Here is a 26,339-nt window from a genome sequence, read left to right on the forward strand (position 1 = left end):
GCCACACCTGGCTAATTTTTGTATTTTTAGTAGAGACAGGGTTTCACCATGTTGGCCAGGCTGGTCTCAAACTTCTGACCTAAAGTGATCCACCCACCTCAGCCTCCCAAAGTGCTGGGATTATAGGCATGAACCACCACGCCTGGCCACTTCCATTATGTGTTTTTAAAATTTTCTTTCTTTTTTTTTTTTTTTTTTTCTGAGACGGAGTCTCGCTCTGTCGCCCAGGCTGGAGTGCAGTGGCCGGATCTCAGCTCACTGCAAGCTCCGCCTCCCGGGTTTACGCCATTCTCCTGACTCAGCCTCCCGAGTAGCTGGGGCTACAGGCGCCGCCACCTCGCCCGGCTATTTTTTTGTATTTTTTAGTAGAGACGGGGTTTCACCGTGTTAGCCAGGATGGTCTCGATCTCTTGACCTCGTGATCCGCCCGTCTCGGCCTCCCAAAGTGCTGGGATTACAGGCTTGAGCCACAGCGCCTGGCCTTTTTTTTTTTTTTTTTTTTTTTTTTGAGACAGAGTCTCGCTCTGTCGCCCAGGCTGGAGTGCAGTGGCGCAATCTCAGCTCACTGCAAGCTCCGCCTCCCGGGTTCACACCATTCTCCTGCCTCAACCTCCCAAGTAGCTAGGACCCCAAGCACCCGCCACCATGCCTGGCTAATATTTTTTGTAATTTTAGTTTCATGTTAGCCAGGATGGTCTCAATCTCCTGACTGACCTCGTGATCCGCCCGCCTCGGCCTCCCAAAGTGCTGGGATTACAGACGTGAGCTACCACGCCTGGCCTTTTTTTTTTTTTTTTTTTTAGTAACAGGCTTAATTCATTTTATTTTTCTTGTACAAAAACCCTATGTTGTAGCCACAGCTGGAGCCTGGGTCCGCTGCACAGAGACTCTGGTGTGGGTCTTGACAAGGTGGTCAGTGAATTCCTGGTAGGGAGACTTGGTAAACACAGTCTCCTTCCAGAGGTCAGAGGTCAGGTAGCTGTAGGTCTTAGAGATGGCATCAAAGGTGGCCTTGGCGAAGTTGCCCAGGGTGGCAGTGCAGCCCCGGGCTGAGGTGTAGCAGTCATCAATACCAGCCATCATGAGCAGCTTCTTGGGCACAGGTGCTGAGACGATGCCAGTGCCCCTGGGTGCAGGGATGAGGCGCACCAGCACAGAGCCGCAGCGGCCTGTCACCTTGCAAGGGACGGTGTGGGGCTTGCCGATCTTGTTCCCCCAGTAGCCTCTGCGCACCGGGACAATGGAGAGTTTGGCCAAGATGATGGCCCCACGGATGGCAGTGGCCACCTCCTTGGAGCACTTAACACCCAGGCCGACGTGGCCATTGTAGTCCCCGATAGCAACAAACGCCTTGAACCTGGTGCGCTGGCCGGCATGGGTCTGCTTCTGCACTGGCATAATCTTCAAAACCTCGTCTTTGAGAGAGGCCCCCAAGAAAAAGTCAATGATCTCAGATTCCTTAATGGGCAGAGAGAAGAGGTAGATCTCCTCCAGGGACTTGATCTTCATGTCCTTGACCAAGCGGCCCAGCTTGGTGACGGGCATCCACTCTTTATCCTCGGCCTTGCCTCCGCGAGCTCCGCGGCCTCGGCCCCGGCCCCGTCCACGGCCGCGACCCCGACCCCGGATGCCACTGCCGAAACCTCCGCGGAAGCCACCGCGGTTCCCCATCCCAGGGCCACCAGGGCCTCCGGGCCCCCCCGCTGCACCGGCGTCATCCGCCATTTGGTGTTCTCTCGGAGAAGAAGCTTTTTTTTTTTTTTTTTAATGTTGATCACAATACACTAAATTGATTTCACAACCTATTAATTTCGGCTCACGACCCATAATTTGAAAAACACTATAACTTTTGTGATAGTGAAACAGGTCAGGGTCACTGGTCTTATTATCTAAGGTGTTATCCTAGTTCGTTGTCTCATGACTGAGAAAATTAAGGAATGTGGATGCAAAGGGTGAGGTTGCAGTGAAAGTTTAAAGAGTGAAAAAAGAAAGCTCTCTGCAGTGGAGAGGGAACCCCAAGTGAGTTGCTGTTTTTACAGTTGAATTCAAAAACTTTTATAAGAAACTCCTCTCACCTCTGTAGCTGTTTGAGTAACTTCTCTTATCTGAAAAGCTGTCTGCACAACTCCCCCTTATCTATGTAGTTGTGGGTATATCTCCAGGCAAGCATCAAAGCACTGCTTCTCTTCTTTGTGTAATTATGGGTTTATTTTAGGTAAGTCCCTTTCCTCCCTGTATAAGTTCCCAGGGAGCCTACTGTGTACATATCTGAAAAGGGGAAGAAACTTTCCTGGGAGCCCGCCATTTATACAAAGAGCAATTTGTGCCGGACCCTACATACTTATCCGTGCAGGTGCTGCCTGAGTTTTCCCCAGGCTGTTGTATTTTTGCCTGTAGCTATGATTTTTCAGGCAGGCTGCTTTTCCAACGACTGGCCTTCACTGTTTACTTAACTGATTTCTCCTTTTCTTCTCCCCCAATAGCCTCCTAATTGATCTCCTTTTCTCCTGTATTTCTGCCTTTCAGGTGACCTTCCTCACTGATAACAGAGTTTTCTTTCTAAAAATATTATTTGAATATCATTATATCAGAGACCTTTTAACGATACCTCTTTGCCTAGTAAAGACCAAATGCTTAGATGTTGCATTCAAAGTCATCTAAAAGCTTTTACTATCCAATTCACACCCAAATATACTATTTTAAAAATGACTTTGTAACATTTATTATTGCAATACTTTTCACTGAGAACAGCTTCTTCCTGTAACAGGAAAATCCTGTAAGAAATTAAGATTAAGAATGCAGCCAGATACTGTGGCTCATGCCTATAATCCCAGCACTTTGGGAGGCTGAGGCAGGTGGATCACTTAAGTTCAGGATTTTGAGACCAGCCTGGGCAACGCAGCGAGACCCCCGTTTCTACTAAAAATGTTAAAAATTATCTGGGCATGGTGGTGTTTGCCTGTAGTCCCAGCTACTTGGGAGGAGGATTACTTGAGCTCAGGAGAGTGAGTCTGCAGCGAGCTATGATGGTGCTACTGCACTCCAGCCTGTGCAACAGAACAAGACCTTGTCTCAGAAAAAAAAAAAAAAATTACGAATGATATGTGTGAATGTCACCCCTCCTTAAAGACTTCCCTCATCTCCATCGTCAAAATTAATTACTCCTTTGGGAATATTCCTAACAGTCTACTTGGATTATAATAATAATTACCTATCTCATATAATTATTGTGAAGACTGAGTTAGTATATATAGAGTACTTAGAATTATGGCTGGTGCATATAAAATGCGCAACAAATATTAATCATTATTATAGTTAATTGGGAATATGTTCTGCTCTTTAGATAGTGAATTCCTTGAGGAAAAGCATCATCTTGTTACTCTTTTAATCTTCTATTCCAGTACCCCTACCCCTCGTACCTTACTCAAAGTTGGCATTCAGTACTTACACACTGCTGGAAAGTTGGCCTTCAGTATTTACATAGTGTTAACTAGTAGAGTTGTGTTGTGAGATGCCTGTCTATTCTAATTTTTTGCTGACTCACTCATTAAACAATTTAAACTATTACATTTTATTCAGCTTTTTTGTCTGTAATTGAAGTAACTTACTTAAATGTGACTAAGCAAGTTGATAACATATTATTTATCATGACAGATTACATGCTTTTCTTTATATAAAAACATGACTGTGGACTGGGCATGGTGGCTCACACCTGTAATACCAGCACTTTGGGAGGCCGAGGTGGGTGGATCACCTGAGGTCAGGAGTTTGAGATCAGCCTGGCCAATGTGGTAAAACCCTGTCTCTACTAAAAATACAAAAATTAGCCAGGTATGGTGGCGGGTGCCTGTAATCCTAGCTACTCGGGAGGCTGAGGCAGGAGAATCGCTTGAACCCTGGAGACAGAGGTTGCAGTGAGCTGAGATTGGGCCATTGCACTCCAGCCTGGGCAACAAGAGTGAAACTCTGTCCCCAAAAAACGGAAGAAGGCTTGGTGCAGTGGCTCACACCTGTAATCCCAGCACTTTGGGAGGCCGAGGCAGGTGGATCACGAGGTTGGGAGATGAAGACCAACCTGGCCAACATGGTGAAACCCCATCTCTACTAAAAGTACAAAATTAGCTGGGCATGATGGTGCGCACCTGTAGTCCCAGCTACCCAGGAGGCTGAGGCAGGAGAGTAGCTGGAACCCAGGAGGTGTAGGTTGCAGTGAGCCAAGATTGTGCTACTGTACTCCAGCCTGGGAGACAGAGTGAGACTCATCTCAAAAAAAAAAAAAAAAAAAAAGACTATGATAATAGTGAAAATGGATGACCTTCTATGTAGGGTTGGCACTGGGTTTTAAATAACTTTCTAACTTTGGTCCGTTGGTAGAGACTCTCAGGAAAATTGTAATAATAAGAGTTCCAAAAACTTAGTGGAACGAATACCTTGATCAATTTTTGATGTCTGCTGTAGACACAAAATCAGAGAGTATAGGTATTTGCTATATTTGGCTCATTTCATTTTAGTTGTGCTAGTAACAAATACAATTTATGCAGTCTGTGGCTAGCGAATACATTTTATCTGTGACTGTGAAGCAAAAAGAAGCTAATTGATCCATATGAGGATTGAAGTAATGCTGTAGCTTGCCTCCTACCCATCTCCTTTCATGAACACTGTAGTCTTACCTATTATGCCATCATGAGATGATCTGAAATAAATAGGTATTCCTATTTAACAGGTGATTTATCAGGCAGAACAACCCTAATAGCAATTTTTATTTATTGTACCAGAATTGTGACTAGAAAATTGCTTGATATGACTGTGTTCAAACCATGACTAAAAAGCTGTATAATACGAATAATAATCTTAAAGATTAGAAAATAAATTTTGTTGCTATTTATCTTTGGTGAAAAAGTATACTTTGCTCCTTCAGGTTACAGGTTACAAATAAGCATAAAACTTGAAAGCACAGTTTTGATTTTCATCAGGATCTTGTATGAAGAAAACTATAGTACTTTTCTTCTAGTGATACCCTACTTATGCAGCACATAAAATATGGAAAATATATATTGTGTTATGTTAGAACACTTAATCTATTAACTTTGGATATCATAATTTATTTCCTTATACAGTAATACATATGGTCTTTTTAGCCATTCATTACCATTTTCATGTGCAGTTTTTCAAAAAGGAGTTAGAGATTATCTTAGAAAAAATTGCATGTATTTCTTATCTCCCATTGCTGAGGTCATTTCTCAGTCCTCATCTTAGTTGATGAACCAGCGTATTTTTGACACAGATGATTTCTCTTCCCTCTTTAAAGCATTTTCAGTATTTGGCTTTAGGATACTGTCACCCTTGATTTCCTCCTGTCTTTTTGGCCACTTTTTCCCAGTTTCATATCCATAACCTTTAAATATTGGAAGGCCCCAGGACTCAGTTCTTGTATCTCTTCTCTTTTTTTTCTTCATTTACTCCCTAGATTATCTCATCCAGAGTCATGGCCTCACCATCAGTATGCTGATGGCTGCCACATTTAGATCTCTAGCCCAACTGTGTCCTCTGAATTGCAGATTCATATATTCCATTGGGTGATATTTCCACAGGATATCTGACAGACATCTCATACTTTTTAAAAATTGAATTTTTTATTTAAAAAAAATTTAATTTTATTGCTGGGGATGGTGGTTCACACCTGTAATCCCAGCACTTTAAGATGCCCAGACAGGTGGATCACTTGAGGCCAGGAGTTCAAGACCAGCCTGGCCAACATGGTGAAACCTCATTTCTACTAAAAATCCAAAAAAGTTAGCTGGGCGTGGTGGCACACGCCTATAGTCCCAGCTATTTGGGAGGCTGAGGTGGGAGGATCTCTTGAATCAAGTGTGAATCAAAGTGCTGGGATTACAAGTATGAGCCCCAGTGACTGGCCAACATCTCACACTTAACATGTCCAAAACTGAGTCTAGATATCTTTCCCTAACCCCAGATAAACCAACTCCTGTGTGTTTCTTTTCTTTTTACAGGATCTTGCTCTGTCACCCAGGCTGGAGTGCAATGTGATGCCATCTCGGCTTACTGCAACCTCCACCTCTTGGGCTTAAGCCATCCTCCCACCTCAGCTTCCTGAGTAGCTGAGACTATAGGTGTGCACCACCAAGCCCGACTAATTTTTTTGGGGTATTTTTATAGAGTTGGGGTCTCCCCATGTTGCCCAGGCTGGTCTCGAATTACTGGGCTCAAGCGATCTGCCTGCCTCGGCCTCCCAAAATTCTGGGATTACAGGCATGAGTGAGCCACTCTTGCACCAGATTTATCTCAGATAGCGACAAGTCCATTTCTCCAGTTGTTCAGGCCAAACCTCTTGGTAATTTCTTGACTCCTCTCTCTCACATCCTCTCTAAAGCCTATTATTTCCTTTAATTTCTTTCATATTATATGTATGGACTTACAACCAAGAATATTTCCTCTAATTTCATGTCCTATTACTCTTTGTTCATTCTCTCAGCTTATGTGGTCCTGCCTCAAAGCTTTTGTACTTGAAGTTCTCTTGCCTGTAAATGTTCTTCCTCCAGATATCTGCATGGTGAACTCTCTTACTAACTTCCTTTGGGTCTTTCCCTAACATCATCTCCTATCAAAAAATCAACTGTTCCCAACCTCCTGATATTTCATTCCTTTTACTTGGTTATTTCTTTTCTCCTTCACATTTGTCACTATTTAATATACTTACTTATTTTGTTTATCTGCCAAATGTTAGCTCCTTGATAGCAGGAATTTTGTCTGTATTATTTGCTGTAATATTGCAAGTGCTTATTGCTGTTCCTGGTGTATGGTAGATGATCAATAACTTATGTGTTGAGTGAATAAATTATTGAATAAACATTTAATTTTTCATGAAATAGAGAAAAGAAAATGGTGTTTTTTCATATCAAGAAGCTTTAAAGAATAATTATGTGATTTTTAAAAATATTTAATTTTCATAAATTTATAGTTATATAGGATATATTAGTTTGCTAGGTTGCCGTTACAAAGTCCCACAGATTGGGTGGCTTAAACAATAGAAATTTTCTCACAGTTCTGGAGGGTAAAAGTCCAAGATCAAGATGTCAGCATAGTTGATTTCTTCTGAGGCCTCTCTCCTTGGCTTGTAGATGACTGTCTTCTCCCTCTGTCATTTTTTTTTTTTTTTTTTTTGAGACAGAGTCTTGTTCTGTCACCCAGGCTGGGATACAGCGGCATGATCTTGGCTCACTGCAACCTCCGCCTCCCAGGCTCAAGCAATTCTTCTACCTCAGCCTTCCTAGTAGCTGGGATTACAGGCACACACCATGCCCAGCTAATTTTTTTATTTTTAGTAGAGATGGGGTTTCGCCATGTTGGCCAGGCTGGTCTCGAACTCCTGGCCTCAAGTGATCCACCCACCTCGGCTTCCCAAAGTGGTGGGATTACAGGCGTGAGCTTCCACACCTGGCCCCTCCCTCTCTCTTTACATGGTCTTTTTCTGTGTCTGTGTCCAAATTGCCTCTTGTTACAAGGATACCAATCATGTTGGATTATGGCTCATCCAAATGACCTCATTTTACCTTAATTACCCCTTTATTTTTTTTAAGTGTCTAAATGGCACAATTAACTACCTCTTTCTTTTTTTCTTTTAGACAGGGTCTTACTCTGTTACCCAGGCTAGAGTACAGTGGTACAAAATCCTGTGCTGAAACCATCCTCCTGCCTCAGACTCCCTGAGTAGCTAGGCTAGGCTTACAGGCATGTGCTACCATGCCCCATGCCCAGTTAAATTTTTTTTTTTTTTTTTTTTTTTTGAGAGGGAGTCTTACTCTGTCACCAGGCTGGAGTGCAGTGGCACAATCTTGGCTCACTGCAAGCTCCACCTCCCCGGTTCAAGCGATTCTTCTGCCTCAGCCTCCCAAGTAGCTGGGATTATAGGCATGTGCCACCATGCCCAGCTAATTTTTGTATTTTTAGTAGAGATGGGGTTTCACCATGTTGGCCAGGATGGTCTTGATCTTCTGACCTCGTGATCTGCCCGCCTCAGCCTCCCAAAGTGCTGGGATTACAGGAGTGAGCCACCGCGCCCAGCCTAAATTTTTTATTTTGTATTTTTATTTCTGTAAAGGCAGAGTCTTTCTATGTTGCCCAGGCTGGTCTCGAACTCCTGGCCTCAAGTGATCCTCCCACCTCACCTTCTCAAAGTGCTGGGATAATTGGCATAAGCTACCATGACTGGCCCAATTGCCTCTTTACAGGCTCTGTCTCCAAATGCAGTCATGTTCTGATGCTAGCAATTAGGATTTAAAGATAAGAATTTTCCAGGGAACACAATTCAGCCCATAACATGGGGTCTTGCTTCAACAGTTAAATCATTTGGTGTGAATTAGACCACTCTTAAAATACCTTGCTCTAAAAGCTCATTGTTTCTTGTAAGACAATTTAAAATAATTTATAAAATAAATTAAAGTTTAAAGTCAAAGTTCCATATGCCTGATTCACACACACACACACACACACACCACACACATTCACGCACAGATCATTTATTGTGTACTTACCATGGATTACACATCTCACTGAATGTTTTAGGTAATTACCTCATTTCATCCTTAGATTCCTATAAGATAGAAATTATATTTCCCCATTTTATATATGGTAAAATAGATTCAAAGAGGTTTGGTTGCTTCCCTAGAGAGTTGGGATTGAAACTCAGTTAATTGGATTTGAGTTCTTACCATTCAATTATGGATGTTGTAGAATAATGTCATCCAACAGAACTGTCAGCACTGTCCCAATACAGTTGCTACTAGCCACATATAGTTATTAAGCACTTTAAATGTGGCTAATGTGACTGAGAAACTGAATTTTAAATTGTAATTAATTTTAATTAAAGAGCCACATGTGGCTAGTGACCACCATATTAGACAAAGAAGTTACAGATGTTTAAGTTGTGAAAATTCAATATAGTGATAAGCAAAAGTAATCACAGTAGTTTCTTGGAACAGAAATGAGGTTTCCTGGGTGTTTAAAAAAGATTTTTTTTTTTAATTTGGAAAAATAATATATGCATCTGGCTTTATTCAAATGGTTCAAAAGAGATTACAATGGGAAATGTCTACTTCTAACCATAGACTGTTATTTCCTCCCCAAAGACAACCACAGTTTCTACTTTCTTTTTTCTCCTCCAGAAATAGCCTATATGATATACAAATAGAAATAACCTTTAAAAAATAAAGATAGGCATTTTATTTTTTAACCAAATCACAGTCTAATTATTTAAAAACTTGAAAGCAAATGATTTTTTAAATACCAAATTTATTTTATTTCACTTCTAATCCTTCATGGAGTGAGGTGGACAATACATAAATATATGTTCTTATTTTCTAGTGTGAGTTCTCATAAGAGATTTGAAATATATATGTTCCCAAACTCAAAATATTCTCTACTGCTCTTCTATCCTGTAATATTTTTATTAGCCAGCAATTTAAGACCATGTGTTCCAGATAGCTAACCATTTTTAAATTTAATATTGACATGTTATGAAATTATACCTGTAGTGTTTACTTTAGATGATAGGTCAATGTTATTTTCTACTTGATTACCCATTTTTGTTAACACAACCTTTCTTACTCATTGTATAAGGATATCTATTATATAAAACTTATTAAAGCTTTATTATACTAGATTTACAACAATTGTGTACTATGATTCTAGTAAACAAAAAAAATGTTTTCTTTTCACTACAGAAAACTTGAGGATATTATCTTTAGGAAGAAACAACATAAAGAACTTAAATGGACTGGTAGGTTGTTATTTATTATTATTTTATTTATTTAATTTGCACACATCCATGAATAATTTCTTGGATAAATTCCTTGAAATGGAATTGCTAGGTCAGAAGGTATCAGTTTCTTTTAAGATTTTTGTGACATATTCTCAAGTTGCCCTTCAAAAAGTTTGTAACAACCTATACTCCCACCAGTAATGTGTGAGATTTCCCAATTTCCCATACCAGCCTTAGGCATTTAAAATGTTTTTACATGTCTTATTTCTATATTTATTGGCCATTTGAATTTCCTTCCAAAGAAGGTAAGATGGAGTAATAACGTAAAACTAGGCAACTTCATGAAAGATGAAGTGTATTTTTCTTGTATCTGTTCCCGAAAAGACAATAATTTTTAATGTGTTTATTGTTAAATAATTCATAATCATACTGAAATTTTGTATGGCCCTGACTCCTTTTCCCCTCCCAATAAATCTAGCTTGTGCTTTGTAAGAGGCAGTGGGGAGCTGAAACTGCAGTGGTTTTCAACAGTAACCTCCCAAGACCAAACAGGCTAACATGGCCATCCTCCTCAGTACAGAAACAGTGGTAACCCTGAATAGGAGTCATGTTCAGAGGTGCAATTTTGGAATTATCTCAAATTTATTAGCCAAACTGTGAATTATATTTCCACCTCTGTGATTCTATTTACCCACGTAAAGTGTTACTGATGAGTTTTAAAAATGCTTGGAAATTCTTAAGGGTCAGGCTGGGCATGGTGGCTCACACCTGTGATCTCAGCATTTTGGGAGGCCGAGGTGGGCGGATCACGAGGTCAAGAGATCGAGACCATCCTGGCTAATAAGGTGAAATCCCATCCCTACTAAAAAAAATACAAAAAAAAATTAGCCAGGCGTGGTGGTGGGCGCCTGTAGTCCCTGCTACTCGGGAGGCTGAGGCAGGAGAATGGCGTGAACCTGGGAGGTGGAGCTTGCAGTGAGCTGAGATGGGGCCACTGCACTCCAGCCTGGGCAACAGAGCGAGACTCTGTCTCAAAAAAAAAAAAAAAGAAATTCTTAAGGGTCAGATTCTGGGATTAAATAAAGGAAGTTTATAACCATTAGATGAATTATTTGCTTTCTAATTGGGTATGGTGAGTAAAATTCTTAATGCTCTATAAAAATTTGATTTTTTTTTTTTTTTTTTTTTGAGAGGGAGTCTTGCCCTGTCACCTAGGCTAGGGTGCAGTGGCGTAATGTCAGTTCACTGCAACATCCGCCTCCCAGATTCAAGTGATTCTCCCTCCTCAGCCTCCTGAATAGCTGGGATTACAGGCACGTGCCACTGTACCCAGCTAATTTTTGTCGTTTTAGTAGAGATGGGGTTTCACCATGTTGGTCAGGCTGGTCTTGATCTCCTGACCTCAAGTGATCTACCCGCCTTGGCCTCCCAAAGTGGTGGGATTACAGGCATGAGCCACCATGCCCAGCCCACAACTGTAGATTTTATAAAACACTGTACACAGGCTACACTTAATTTATAAATAATGTTTTAGCTGGGCACAGAGGCTCAGATCTGTAATGCCAGCACTTGAGGAGGCCGAGGCAGTGGGATCACTTAAGGCCAGTAGTTGGAGTCAAGCATGGACAACATAGTGAGACCCTTGTCTCTATAAAAAAAAAAAATTTGTTTCTTTAATTAGCCAAGCATGGTGGCGCCTGCCTGTTCTAACTACTCAGGGAGCTGAGGCAGGAGGATCACTTGAGCCCAGGAGTTCAAGGCTGCAGTGAGCTGATTGTGCCACTGCACTGCAGCATGGGTAACAGATCAAGACCCTGTCTCTAAATTAAAAAATAAACAAAGAAACAAAAAAACAGAGATTTTTATGCCATTTCATAAAGCTCTCCCACTTCTGTAACCTCCAATATGATATTATTTACAGAACAGACGTTTACTTTTTTGTTTTCAATACTTACAATGGGTTGACCTTAAAAAATCATAAATTTTAATAGCTGAGAGGAGCCTTAAAGAACTTGTCCAACTTCCTCATTTTTTCCAATATTTTTTATGGTGGTGAAATATGCATAACATAAAGTTTACCATCTAAAGGATTTTTAAGGGTATAGTTCAGTGGTAGTAAGTAGACTTGTACAACCATCACCATCCATCTCCAGAACGCTCTTCATCTTGTGAGTCTGAACCTCTATAAGCATATAATAGCTTCCCACTGCCTCTTCCCCCCATCCCTGGCACCCACCATTCCACTTTCCATCTTTACAAATTTAACTACTCTAGGTATTTCATATAAATAGTGTCATACAGCATTTATCTTTTTATGACTGGCTTATTTAACTTAGCGTAATGTCCTCAAGTTTCATCCATGTCGTAACATGTGTCAGAATTTCCTTTCTGCTTAACGTTTTTTTTTTGAGACTGAGTCTCACTGTATTGCCTAGGCTGGAGTGCAGTGGCGCAATTTCGGCTCATTCCAACCTCCGCCTCCCAGGTTCAAGCAATTCTTCTGCGTCAGCCACCGAAGTAGCTGGGACTACAGGCATGTGCCACCACACCCGGCTAATTTTTTTATATTTTTAGTAGAGATGGGATTTCACTATGTTGGCCAGGCTGGTCTCAAACTCCTGACCTCAGGCGAGCCACCCGCCTCGGCCTCCCAAAGTGTTAGGATTACAGGTGTGAGCCATTGCACCCAGTCCGTTCCTGCTTAATGTTAAATGATATTCTATTATGGTATGTATGTACCATATTTTGTTTATCTGTTTGTCTATCAGTGGACACTTGGTTCACGTCCATCTTTTGGCTATTGTGAATTTACTACTGTGAACATGGGTGTACCAATATCTTGAGACCCCACTTTCATTTCTTCTGAATATGTGCCCAGGAGTGGAATGGCTGGATCCCCTGTTAAGTGATATCAGTTATCACATGATAATTGTTTTAATTTTTTAAGGAACTGCCAAATTGTTTTCTATAGCACCTGCACCATTTTACCTTCCTGCCAACCATGTACAGGTTCCAATTTCTCCACATCCTCACTAATACTATTTTCTATGATATTGATAGTAGCCATCCTAATGGGTATGAGATGGTATCTCATTGCGCCAATCTCCTCATTTTACAGAGTAAGAAACTGAGGAGAGAAATGACTTGTTTACATGCAGAAGCTGACCAGCTTGCTAAATGACTGTTCAGTTATTGTCCAATTCTTGAAAGAGTCAGTTTATTTAATGACAGATTTCACTGAATTGATTAATTCAAACTTTGCCAGGTTTTCCTAATTGATATTCACTAGCCTACTTCACTAAAATCTTGTTTTTATTATCTACTTAACAAATACCTGTAGGAAATTGTATTATTGGCTGGGCACAGTGGCTCATGCCTGTAATCCCAGCACTTTGGGAGGCTGAGGCGGGCAGATCCCTTGAGTTTAGGAGTTCAAGACCAGCCTGGACAACATCTCTACAAAACCCATCTCTACCAAAAAGACAAAAATTAGCCAGATGTGGTAGTGTGCACCTGTAGTTCCAGCTACTAGGGAGGCTGAGGTGAGAGGATTGCTTCAGCCCAGGGGAGGTTGAGGCTGAAGTTAGCTGTGAGTGTGCCACTGTACCCCAGCCTGGGTGACAAAGCAAGACCCTGTCTCAAACAAAACAAAACAAAAAACAAATTTTTTATGTTTGAAAATTATCATAATAAATGTTGGAGAAGACCCTGAATTTTAGACCTAGCTCTATTATTTAATAGCAGTGTGTTCTTAGAAAAAGCCCTTAATCCCTCTATACCAGAAATCAAATAACCTGCCTTATCTTCTTTCAAGCAGATGTTGTAAGGACCAAATAATATACTCTGTGGGAATGTAATTTGAAAGCCATAGCATTAATGAAAGTGATAAGGTGGTGCTGTTGTTTCCTCTCTTGGTGATTTCAGTATTTCAGTAGCTATTCTTAAAAAAACTCCTACACAGCTACTAGCTCTTCTACAAGTAGACAGGCAGGGTCTAAGTTCGCTTGGAAAGCTATTATGCATATCTTTATAAAGGAGACGGAAAGAAAAGGTTAAACATAAACATAAATCAAATTTTGTTCTTTTTCAGGAGGCAGTAGGGGACACGTTAGAAGAACTGTGGATCTCCTACAATTTTATTGAGAAGTTGAAAGGGATCCACGTAATGAAGAAATTGAAGATTCTCTACATGTCTAATAACCTGGTAAAAGACTGGGGTAAGCTGAGAGTGGCCCTTTGCTAACTGCCTACCGCCTGTTTATAGAAAATAGTCCAAGAGGGAAAAGATGCAAAACGAGAACGTTTATTTCTAAGCACAGAGAGAAAGTGGGAACATTTATGTCTAAGCTCAGAGAGAAATTGTATAGGAGTTTCTAAATTTTAAATGCTTAACATTTATATTTAACTATTTACTTAGGATGAGTATAGTCTGATAGGTCCTGGTCCTATTAAACATGAAAAAAATTTAAGCTATTATCCAAAGGCTGAAGTAATCAGTTTAACTATAATACTTCATAGGCAGAAGACTTGTTTGATATCTATGTTACTTTGCTTTTTTATTGTACATAATTCACTCAGTTATATGCGATGAACTACACCAGTCTCTTTGGATACATAGTTGAATAGGACATTATCTCTGCCCTCAAGGAGTTCACAGCTTAGTGGGAAAAATTAGTTTGTAAGCTAATAATTATAAAACTATGTGATAAGAGGCCAGGCGCAGTGGCTCTTGCTGGTAATCCCAACGCTTAGGGAGGCCGAGGCAGGCAGATCACCTGAGGTCAGGAGTTCGAGACTAGTCTGGCCAACATGGCAAAACCCAAAAATTTTTTTGTAAAAATACGAAAAGATAGCCAGGTGTGGTGGTACACCCTGTAGTCCCAGCTACTTGGGAGGCTGAGGCATGAGAGTTGCTTTAACCCATGAGACAGAGGTTGCAGTGAGTGGAGATCATGCCTTTGCACTCCAGCCTGGGTGACAGAGGGAGACTCTTTCTCAAAAAAGAAAAAAAAAAAAAAACACACACACACAAAAACTGTGTAATAAGTTCTGCAGTAGAGAGTTGAATGAGTTGTTTTAAGAATTCAAAGATGAGGGAATGGGTACAGACAAAGGCAAGTTAGCTTAACCTACACTGATGCAGCACAGCATGAAGAAGACCTGTCACTGGAAAGTGATTTGTTCTTTTTGACTCTGAATCTCATCTCATTTTATTTCATCCTTATGCTAGCATTTAAAGTAAAGAAGTGTATCTTCTTTTTCCTTCCCGTCCTGTAATGTCTTCTGAGAATGACTTTATATGGTATAACTTTCCCAGTTTCCTTCAAAATCTTAAACAACTAATTGTCATGAATAGTCACAAACTGAGGGTTAATGATATTGGAATTTAATCCCCAAAACTGTAACAGTAAAACTTGCTGGATTTTTTGTTTTGTTTTCTTTTGAGATGGAGTCTTGCTCTGTCACCCAGTCTGGGGTGCATTGGTGCAGTCTCCGCTCACTGCAACCTCTACCTCCCAGGTTCAAGCAATTCTCCTGCCTCAGCCTCCTGAGTAGCTGGGACTACAGGTGCACGCCACCACGCCTGGCTAATTTTTGTATTTTTAGTAGAGACAGAGTTTCACTGTGTTAGCCAGGATGGTCTCAATCTCCTGACCTCGTGATCCGCCCGCCTTGGCCTCCCAAAGTGCTGGGATTACAGGCATGAGCCACTGTACCCAGCCAAAACTTGCTGTTTTAATATGGAAAATATTATTTTACTTGTAGCTGAGTTTGTGAAGCTGGCAGAACTGCCATGCCTGGAAGACCTGGTGTTCGTAGGCAATCCCTTGGAAGAGAAACATTCTGCTGAGAATAACTGGATTGAAGAAGCAACCAAGAGAGTGCCCAAACTGAAAAAGCTGGATGGTGAGTAATTCTGATCTGGCTTGGACCTGTCTTCTAGGCATAAAAATGGAATTTGTGGCATGGAATCGTGAAGAGGAGAAAAGCTAAAGAAAAAATACCTCTGATATTCCAGGTCATTTCTATCTATATAAAATTGAATGGTCTAGATTTGAGCCAAGGTAAGATGAAAAACTGCTAGGATATTTAGACTGGTACAAGATTCTCCCTAGACTGAAAGCTTACAAGAAAGCTAGGCCTGACCGGGCACGGTGGCTCACGCCTGTAATCCTAGCACTTTAGGAGGCTGAGGCGGGTGGATCACCCAAGGTCAGGAGTCTGAGACCAGCCTGGCCAACATGGTGAAACCCCATCTCTACTAAAAATACAAAAATTAGCCGGGCGTGGTGACGGGCACCTGTAATCCCAGCTACTTGGGAGGCTGAGGCAGGAGAATTGCTTGAACTCGGCGGGAGGAGGTTGCAGTGAGCCGAGATTGTGCCATTGCACTCCATCCTGAGCAAAAAAGAGTGAAACTCCATCTCAAAAAAAAAAAAAAAAAGAAAAAGAGAAAGAAGAAAGAAAGCAAGCTAGGCCTAGGCCTTATAAATCTATGTGGGGCCAGTCACAGTGGCACGTTTCTGCAGTCCCAAGCTATTCAATGAGGCAGGAAGATTGCTTGAGGTCAGGAGTTTGAGATCAGCCTTCATAATATAGCGAGACAAACCCTGTATTTTTTTTTTTTTATTGTATATTTATTTTTTCCTGATATAAATTTCCTTCTGTTATGTTGGATTAAAGCTGGAATTATTCAGGGTTTGGTGCTGAGCCACCTCCTTTTCTCACTCCTCCCTCTATCACAAAGAGGTCACGCATGAAAGCAGTAGGAGAGAAGGATCCTGGCCAGGTGCAGTGGCTCACACCTGTAATCCCAGCACTGTGGGAGGCCAAGGTGGGCGGATCATCTGAGGTTGGGAGTTAGACCCGCCTGACCAACATGGAGAAACCCATCTCTACTAAAAATACAAAATTAACTGGGTGTGGTGGTGTGTGCCTGTAACCCCATCTACTAGTGAGGCTGAGGCAGGAGAATCGCTTGAATCCGGGAGGCGGAGGTTCTGGTGAGCCATGATTGTGCCACTACACTCCAGCCTGGGCAACAAGAGCGAAACTCCATCTCAAAAAAAAAAAAAAAAAAAAAAAAAGAAGGAGAAGGATCCTGACTTCCAGACAACATCAAGTTCCATGTCTATCTACTATCTACTTTGCTTTATGTAAAAGAAAAATAAACTTCTAGTTCACTTAAGCAAGTTAAAAAAAGAAAGAAAGCTAGGCTTGTCCTCAAGTCAGAAAGGTGACACAAAGGTCACAAATTTTGATGAGAATCAAAAATTATTCTGATTATACAGAATAATCAGAAATACATGGTAAGCAGTTGCTTTTTTACAATTGGATCAAAATTGTGGTGTTCTCTCTCACTGTCTCTCCCCTCATCCCCAGTCTTAGTTTCCCAATATGTAAGATCAGTGTCAGCATCAGTAGATAACCCTGATTGACTGAGTCAGGTCCCAGCTCCTCCACTTAATAGTTTGTGAAATTGTGCTAATTAATTAATCTCACCAAACCTTGTTCATTTGTAATCTAAAAAGTGGAGATGATAATAGTACCATTAGTAATCATTTTAGAACATATATCAGAGTATTATTATGAGGATTAAATGAAATAATCTATGTGAAACACTGAACACATGGAGATAATCTATGCTAAACGTTGTGCTTAACATAAAGTAAGTATTCAAAATATATGTTATTAACTGGGTGTGGTGGCTGACACCTGTAATCCTAGCACTTTGGGAAGCCGAGGTGGGAGGATCACTTGAAGTCAGGAGTTCAAGACCAGCCTGGTTTAGGTGAAACCCCGTCTCTACTAAAAATACAAAAATTAGCTGGACGTAGTGGCGGGCGCCTACAATCCCAGCTACTTGGGAGATTGAGGCAGGAGAATCACTTGAACCTGGGAGGCAGAGGTTGCAGTGAGCTGAGATTGTGCCACTGTACTCCAGCCTGGGTGGCAGAACAAGACTCTGGGAGAGAAAGAAAGAGAGAGAGAGAGGAAGGGAGGGAGGGGAGGGAGGAAGGAAAGGAAGGGAGGAAAGGAATGAAAGGAAAGAGAGAGAGAAAGAGAGAAAGAAAGAAAGAAAGAAAAGAAAGAAAGAAAGAAAAGAAAGAAAAGAAAGAAAGAAAAGAAAAGAAAGAGAGAGGCTGGGCACAGTGATTCACACCTGTAATCCCATCACATTGGGAGGGCGAGGCAGGCAGATCACCTGAGGTCGGCTGTTCGAGACCAGCCTCACCAACATGGAGAAACCCCATCTCTACTAAAAATATAAAATTAGCCAGGTGTGGTGGCACATGCCTGTAATCCTAGCTATTCAGGAGGCTGAGGCAGAAGAATTGCTTGAACCCGGGAGACAGAGGTGGTGAGCTGAGATCACACCACTGCACTCCAGCCTGGGCAACAAGGAATGGAATGGAATGGAATGCAATGGAGAATGGAATGGAATAGAATGGAGAATGGAATGGAATAGAGAATGGAAAGGAATGCAGAATAGAATGGAATGGAATGCAGAATGGAATGGAGAATGAAATGGAATGGAGAATGGAATGGAATGGAGAATGGAATGGAAAATGGAGCATGGAATGAAATGGAGCATGAAATGGAATGGAAAATGGAATGGAGAATAGACAATGGAATGGAATGGAGAATGGAATGGAATGGAATGGAGAATGGAATGGAATTGAGAACGGAATTAAATTGAATGGAATGGAGAATGGAATTGAATGCAATGGAATAGAATGGAGAATGGAATGGAGAATGGAATGGAATGGAGAATGGAATGGAATGGAGATTGGAATGGAGAATGGAATGGAATGGAGAATGGAATGGAATGGAATGCAATGGAGAATGAAATGAAATGGAGTATGGAATGGAGAATGGAATGGAATGGAGCATGGAATGGAATGGAAGATGGAATGGAATGGAGAATGGAATGGAGAATGGAGAATGGAATGCAAAGGAGAATGGAATGGAATGGAATTGAGAATGGAATGGAATTGAATGGAATGGAGAATGGAATTCAATGGAATGGAATGGAATGGAGAATGGAATGGAAAATGGATTGGAATGGAGAATGGAATGGAGAATGGAATGGAGTGGAATGGAGAATGGAATGGAGAATGGAATGGAATGGAATGGAGAATGGAATGGAATGGAGAATGAAATGGAATGGAATGGAATGGAGAATGGAATGGAATGGAATGGAGAATGGAATGGAGAATGGAATGGAATGGAGAATGGAATGGAATAGAGAATTGAATGGAATGGAATGGAGAATGGAATGGAATGGAATGGAATAGAGAATGGAATGGAATGGAGAATGGAATGGAATGGAATGGAATGGAGAATGGAATGGAATGGAATGGAGAATGGAACGGAAAGGAATGGAATGGACAATGGAATGGAATAGAGACTGGAATGGAATGGAATGGAGAATGGAATGGATTGGAATGGAATGGAATGGAGAATGGAATGGAGAATGGGTAGAATGGAGAATGCAATGGAATGCAGAATGGAATTGAATGGAATGGAGAATGGAATGGAATGGAGAGGAAAGGAGAATGGAATGGAATGGAATGGAGAATGGAAAGGAATGGAATGGAATGGAATGGACAATGGAATGGAATGGAATGGAATAGAGGATGGAATGGAATGGAATGGAAGGGAGAATGGAATGGAATGGAGAATGGAATGGAGAATGGAATGGAAGGGAGAATGGAAGGGAGAATGGAATGGAATGGAATGGAAGGGAGAATGGAATGGAATGGAGAATGGAATGGAATGGAATGGAATGGAGAATGGAGTGGAATGGAATGGAATGGAAAAGAGAATGGAATGGAATGGAATGGAATGGAATGAAGAATGGAATGGAATGGAATGGGATGGAGAATGGAATGGAATGGAATGGAGAGGAATGCAGAATGGAATGGAGAATGGAATGGAATGGAAAATGGAATGGAGAATGAAATGGAATGGAATGGAGAGTGGAATGGAATGGAGAATAGAATGGAATGCAGATTGGAATGGAGAATGGAATGGAATGGAGATAGGAATGGAGAGTGGAATGGAATGGAGAAAGCAGTGGAATGGAATGGAATAGAGAATGGAATAGAATGGAATGGAGAATGGAGTGGAATGGAGAAAGGAATGGAATGGAATGGAGAATGGAATGGAATGGAGAATGGAATGGAATGGAATGGGATGGAGAATGGAATGGAATGGAGAGGAATGGAGAATGGAATGGAGAATGGAATCGAATGGAGAATGGAATGGAGAATGGAATGGAATGGAAAATGGAATAGAGAATGGAATGGAATGGAGAGTGGAATGGAATGGAGAATAGAATGGAATGCAGATTGGAAGGGAGAATGGAATGGCATGGAGATTGGAATGGAGAGTGGAATGGAATGGAGAATGGAGTGGAATGGAATGGAATAGAGAATGGAATAGAATGGAATGGAGAATGGAATGGAATGGCGAATGGAATGGAATGAGAATGGAATGGAGAATGGAATGGAATGGAAAGGAATGGAGAATGGAATGGAATGGAGAAAGGAATGCAATGGAGAATGGAATGGAATGGAATGCAATGGAGAATGGAATGGAATGGAGAATGGAATGGAATGGAGAATGGAATGGAATGGAATGGAGAATGCAATGGAATGGAGAATAGAATGGAATGGAGATTGGAATGGAGAATGGAATGGAATGGAGAATGGAATCGAGAATGGAATGGAATGGAGAATGGAATGGAATGGAGAATGGAATGGAATGGAATGGAGAGGAATGGAGAAAGGAATGGAATGGAATGGAGAATGGAATGGATTGGAATGGAGAATGGAATGGAATGGAGAATGGAATGGAATGGAATGGAATGAAATGGAATGGAATGGATTGGAATGGAGAATAGAATGCAATGGAGATTGGAATGGAGAGTGGAATGGAATGGAGAATGGAATGAAATGAAATGGAATGGAGAATGGAATGGAATGGAGAATGGAATGAAGAATGGAATGGAATGGAGAATGGAATGGAATGGAGAATGGAATGGAATGGAGAATGGAATGGAATGGAATGGAGAGGAATGAAGAAAGGAATGGAATGGAATGAAATGAAATGGGGAATGGAATGGAATGAAGAATGGACTGAAGAATGGAATGGAATGGAGAATGGAAAGGAATGAAATGGAATGGAGAATGGAACAGAATGGAGAATGGAATGGAATGGAATGGAGAGGAATAGAGAATGGAATGGAATGGCGAATGGTATGGAGAATGAAATGGAATGGAATGGAGAATGGAATGGAATGGAATGGAGAATGGAATGGAATGGACAATGGAATGCAATGGAATGGAATGGAATGGAATAGAGAATGGAATGCAATGGAGAATGGAATGGAGAATGGAATGGAATGGAATAGAATGAAGAATGGAATGGAATGGAATGCAGAATGGAATGGAATGGAATGGAATGGAGAATGGAATGAATAATGGAATGGAGAATGGAATGGAATGGAATGAAGAATGGAATGGAATGTAGATTGGAGTGGAGAATGCAATGGAATGGAGAATGGAATGGAATGGAATGGAGAACACAATGGAATGGAATGGAATGGAGAATGGAATGAAATGGAGATTGGAATGGAGCATGGAATGGAATGGAGAATGGAACGGAATGGAGAATGGAACGGAATGGAACGGAATGGAGAATGGAATGGAATGGAATGGAATGGTGACTGGAATGGAATGGAATGGAATGGAGAATGGAATGGAATGGAGACTGCAATGGAATGGAATGGAGTGGAGAATGGAACGGAATGGAACGGAATGGAGAATGGAATGGAATGGAATGGAATGGTGACTGGAATGGAGTGGAATGGAATGAGGAATGGAATGGAATGGAGATTGGAATGGAGAATGGAATGGAATGGAGATTGGAATGGAGAATGGAATGGAGTGAAATGGAGATTGGAATGGAGAATGGAATGGAATGGAGATAGGAATGGAGAATGGAATGGAATGGAGAATGGAATGGAATGGAGAATGTAATGTAATGGAATGGAATGGAATGGAATGGAGAATGGAATGGAATGGAAGGGAGAATGGAATGGAATGGAATGGAATGGAATGAAATGCAGAATGGAATGGAATGGAGAATGGAACGGAATGGAATAGAATGGAGAATGGAACGGAATGGAATGGAATGGAGAATGGAATGGAATGGAATGGAATGGAATGGAGAATAGAATGGAATGGAATGAAATGGAATGGAGAATGGAATGGAATGGAGAATGGAATGGAATGGAATGCAATGGAGAATGGAATGCAATGGAATGTAATGGAGAATGGAATTGAATGGAGATTGGCATGGAGAATGGAATGGAATGGAGATTGGAATGGAGAATGGAATGGCATGGAGAATGTAATGGAATGGAGAATGGAATGGAATGGAATGGAATGGAGAATGGAATGGAATGGAGAACGGAATGGAAAGGAATGGAATGGAGAATGGAATGGAATGAAGATTGGAATGCAGATTGGAATGGAATGGAGAATGGAATGGAATGGAATGGAGTGGAGAATGGAATGGAATGGAGATTGGAATCGAGAATGGAATGGAATGGAAAATGGAATGGAATGGAGAAAGGAACGGAGTGGAATGGAATGGAGAATGGAATGGAGAATGAAATGGAAAATGGAATGGAATGGAGAATGGAATGGAATGGAGATTGGAATGGAGAATGGAATGGAATGGAGAATGGAATGCAACGGATTGTAGAATGGAATGGAATGGAATGGAGTGGAGAATGAAATGGAATGGAGATTGGAATGCAGAATGGAATGGAATGGAATGGAGAATGGAATGGAATGGAATGGAATGGAGACTGGAATGGAATAGAATGGAATGGAGAAAGGAATGGAATGGAATGGAGTTTGGAATGGAGAATGGAATGGAATGGAGATTGGAATGGAGAATGGAATGTAATGGAATGGAGTGAAATAGAGATTGGAATGGAGAATGGAATGGAATGGAGAATGGAATGGAATGGAGAATGAAATGGAGTGCAGAATGGAATGGAATGGAGAATGGAACGGAATGGAATAGAATGGAGAATGGAACGGAATGGAATGGAATGGAGAATGGAATGGAATGGAATGGAATGGAATGGAGAATAGAATGGAATGGAATGAAATGGAATGGAGAATGGAATGGAATGGAGAATGGAATGGAATGGAATGCAATGGAGAATGGAATGCAATGGAATGTAATGGAGAATGGAATTGAATGGAGATTGGCATGGAGAATGGAATGGAATGGAGATTGGAATGGAGAATGGAATGGAATGGAGATTGGAATGGAGAATGGAATGGAATGGAATGGAGTGGAGAATGGAATGGAATGGAGATTGGAATGGAGAATGGAATGCAATGGAGATTGGAATGGAGAATGGAATGGAATGGAATGGAGAATGGAACGGAATGGAATGGAATGAACACTGGAATGGAATGGAATGGAATGGAATGGAGAATGGAATGGATTGGAATGGAATGGAGAATGGAAGGTAATGGAGAATGCAATGGAATGCAGAATGGAATTGAATGGAATGGAGAATGGAATGGAATGGAGAGGAATGGAGAATGGAATGGAATGGAATGGAATGTGGTGGAGAATGGAATGGAATGGAGTGGAGAATGGAATGGAATGGAATGGAATGGAGAATGGAATGGAATGGAGATTGGAATGGAGGATGGAATGCAATGGAGAATGGAATGGAATGGAATGGAATGGAGAATGAAATGAAATGGAGTATGGAATGGAGAATGGAATGGAATGGAGCATGGAATGGAATGGAAGATGGAATGGAATGGAGAATGGAATGGAGAATGGAGAATGGAATGCAATGGAGAATGGAATGGAATGGAATTGAGAATGGAATGAAATTGAATGGAATGGAGAATGGAATTCAATGGAATGGAATGGAATGGAGAATGGAATGGAAAATGGATTGGAATGGAGAATGGAATGGAGAATGGAATGGAGTGGAATGGAGAATGGAATGGAGAATGGAATGGAATGGAATGGAGAATGGAATGGAATGGAGAATGGAATGGAGAATGAAATGGAATGGAATGGAATGGAGAATGGAATGGAATGGAATGGAGAATGGAATTGAGAATGGAATGGAATGGAGAATGGAATGGAATGGAGAATTGAATGGAATGGAATGGAGAATGGAATGGAATGGAATAGAGAATGGAATGGAATGGAGAATGGAATGGAATGGAATGGAGAATGGAATGGAATGGAATGGAATGGAGAATGGAATGGAATGGAATGGAGAATGGAACGGAAAGGAATGGAATGGACAATGGAATGGAATAGAGACTGGAATGGAATGGAATGGAGAATGGAATGGATTGGAATGGAACGGAAAGGAGAATGGAATGGAGAATGGGTAGAATGGAGAATGCAATGGAATGGAGAATGGAATGGAATGGAGAGGAAAGGAGAATGGAATGGAATGTAATGGAGAATGGAAAGGAATGGAATGGAATGGAATGGACAATGGAATGGAATGGAATAGAGGATGGAATGGAATGGAATGGAAGGGAGAATGGAATGGAATGGAGAATGGAATGGAGAATGGAATGGAAGGGAGAATGGAAGGGAGAATGGAATGGAATGGAATGGAAGGGAGAATGGAATGGAATGGAGAATGGAATGGAATGGAGAATGGAATGGAATGGAATGGAGAATGGAGTGGAATGGAATGGAATGGAAAAGAGAATGGAATGGAATGGAATGAAGAATGGAATGGAATGGAATGGGATGGAGAATGGAATGGAATGGAGAGGAATGCAGAATGGAGTGGAATGGAAAATGTAATGGAGAATGGAATGGAATGGAATGGAGAGTGGAATGGAATGGAGAATAGAATGGAATGAAGATTGGAATGCAGAATGGAATGGAATGGAGATAGGAATGGAGAGTGGAATGGAATGGAGAAAGCAGTGGAATGGAATGGAATAGAGAAAGGAATAGAATGGAATGGAGAATGGAGTGGAATGGAGAAAGGAATGGAATGGAATGGAGAATGGAATGGAATGGAGAATGGAATGGAATGGAATGGGATGGAGAATGGAATGGAATGGAGAGGAATGGAGAATGGAATGGAGAATGGAATGGAATGCAAAATGGAATGGAGAATGGAATGGAGAATGGAATGGAATGGAAAATGGAATAGAGAATGGAATGGAATGGAATGGAATAGAGAGTGGAATGGAATGGAGAATAGAATGGAATGCAGATTGGAATGGAGAATGGAATGGCATGGAGATTGGAATGGAGAGTGGAATGGAATGGAGAATGGAGTGGAATGGAATGGAATAGATAATGGAATAGAATGGAATGGAGAATGGAATGGAATGCCGAATGGAATGGAATGAGAATGGAATGGAGAATGGAATGGAATGGAGAATGGAATGGAAGGGAGAATGGAATGCAATGGAGAATGGAATGGAATGGAATGCGATGGAGAATGGAATGGAATGGAGAATGGAATGGAATGGAATGGAGAATGCAATGCAATGGAGAATAGAATGGAATGGAGATTGGAATGGAGAATGGAAAGGAATGGAGAATGGAATGGAGAATGGAATGGAATGGAGAATGGAATGGAATGGAATGGAGAGGAATGGAGAAAGGAATGGAATGGAATGGAGAATGGAATGGATTGGAATGGAGAATGGAATGGAATGGAGAATGGAATGGAATGGAGAATGGAATGGAATGGAATGGAGAGGAATGGAGAATGGAATGGAATGGAGAATGGAATGGAATGGAGAATGGAATGGAATGGAGAATGTAATGTAATTGAATGGAATGGAATGGAATGGAATGGAGAATGGAATGGAATGGGAGAATGGAATGGAATGGAATGAAATGAAATGCAGAATGGAATGCAATGGAGAATGGAATGGAATGGAATGAAATGGAATGGAATGGATTGGAATGGAGAATAGATTGCAATGGAGATTGGAATGGAGAGTGGAATGGAATGGAGAATGGAATGAAATGAAATGGAATGGAGAATGGAATGGAATGGAGAATGGAATGAAGAATGGAATGGAATGGAGAATGGAATGGAATGGAGAATGGAATGGAATGGAATGGAGAGGAATGAAGAAAGGAATGGAATGGAATGAAATGAAATGTGGAATGGAATGAAATGAAGAATGGACTGAAGAATGGAATGGAATGGAGAATGGAATGGAATGAAATGGAATGGAGAATGGAACAGAATGGAGAATGGAATGGAATGGAATGGAGAGGAATAGAGAATGGAATGGAATGGCGAATGGTATGGAGAATGAAATGGAATGGAATGGAGAATGGAATGGAGAATGGAATGGAATGGACAATGGAATGCAATGGAATGGAATGGAATGGAATAGAGAATGGAATGCAATGGAGAATGGAATGGAGAATGGAATGGAATGGAATAGAATGAAGAATGGAATGGAATGGAATGCAGAATGGAATGGAATGGAATGGAGAATGG

At 41.1% G+C, this 26,339-nt stretch overlaps 1 protein-coding gene and 1 pseudogene across 1 annotated transcript in view; one reads left to right on the forward strand and one right to left on the reverse strand.

Annotated features, from left to right (window-relative positions):
• DNAL1 (dynein axonemal light chain 1) overlaps nt 1-26,339 on the forward strand; it is a 74,601-nt gene that overhangs the window by 18,150 nt on the left and 30,112 nt on the right. The window contains exons 5-7 of the mRNA XM_007987225.3: nt 9,741-9,796; nt 13,869-13,995; nt 15,545-15,685. Coding sequence (XP_007985416.1) covers nt 9,741-9,796; nt 13,869-13,995; nt 15,545-15,685 — 324 coding nt within the window. The remainder of the gene's footprint in view (nt 1-9,740; nt 9,797-13,868; nt 13,996-15,544; nt 15,686-26,339) is intronic.
• LOC119619111 (small ribosomal subunit protein uS5 pseudogene) lies at nt 806-1,745 on the reverse strand (annotated as a pseudogene).

Source organism: Chlorocebus sabaeus, chromosome 24, assembly GCF_047675955.1.
Source record: "Chlorocebus sabaeus isolate Y175 chromosome 24, mChlSab1.0.hap1, whole genome shotgun sequence".
NCBI lineage: Eukaryota > Metazoa > Chordata > Mammalia > Primates > Cercopithecidae > Chlorocebus > Chlorocebus sabaeus.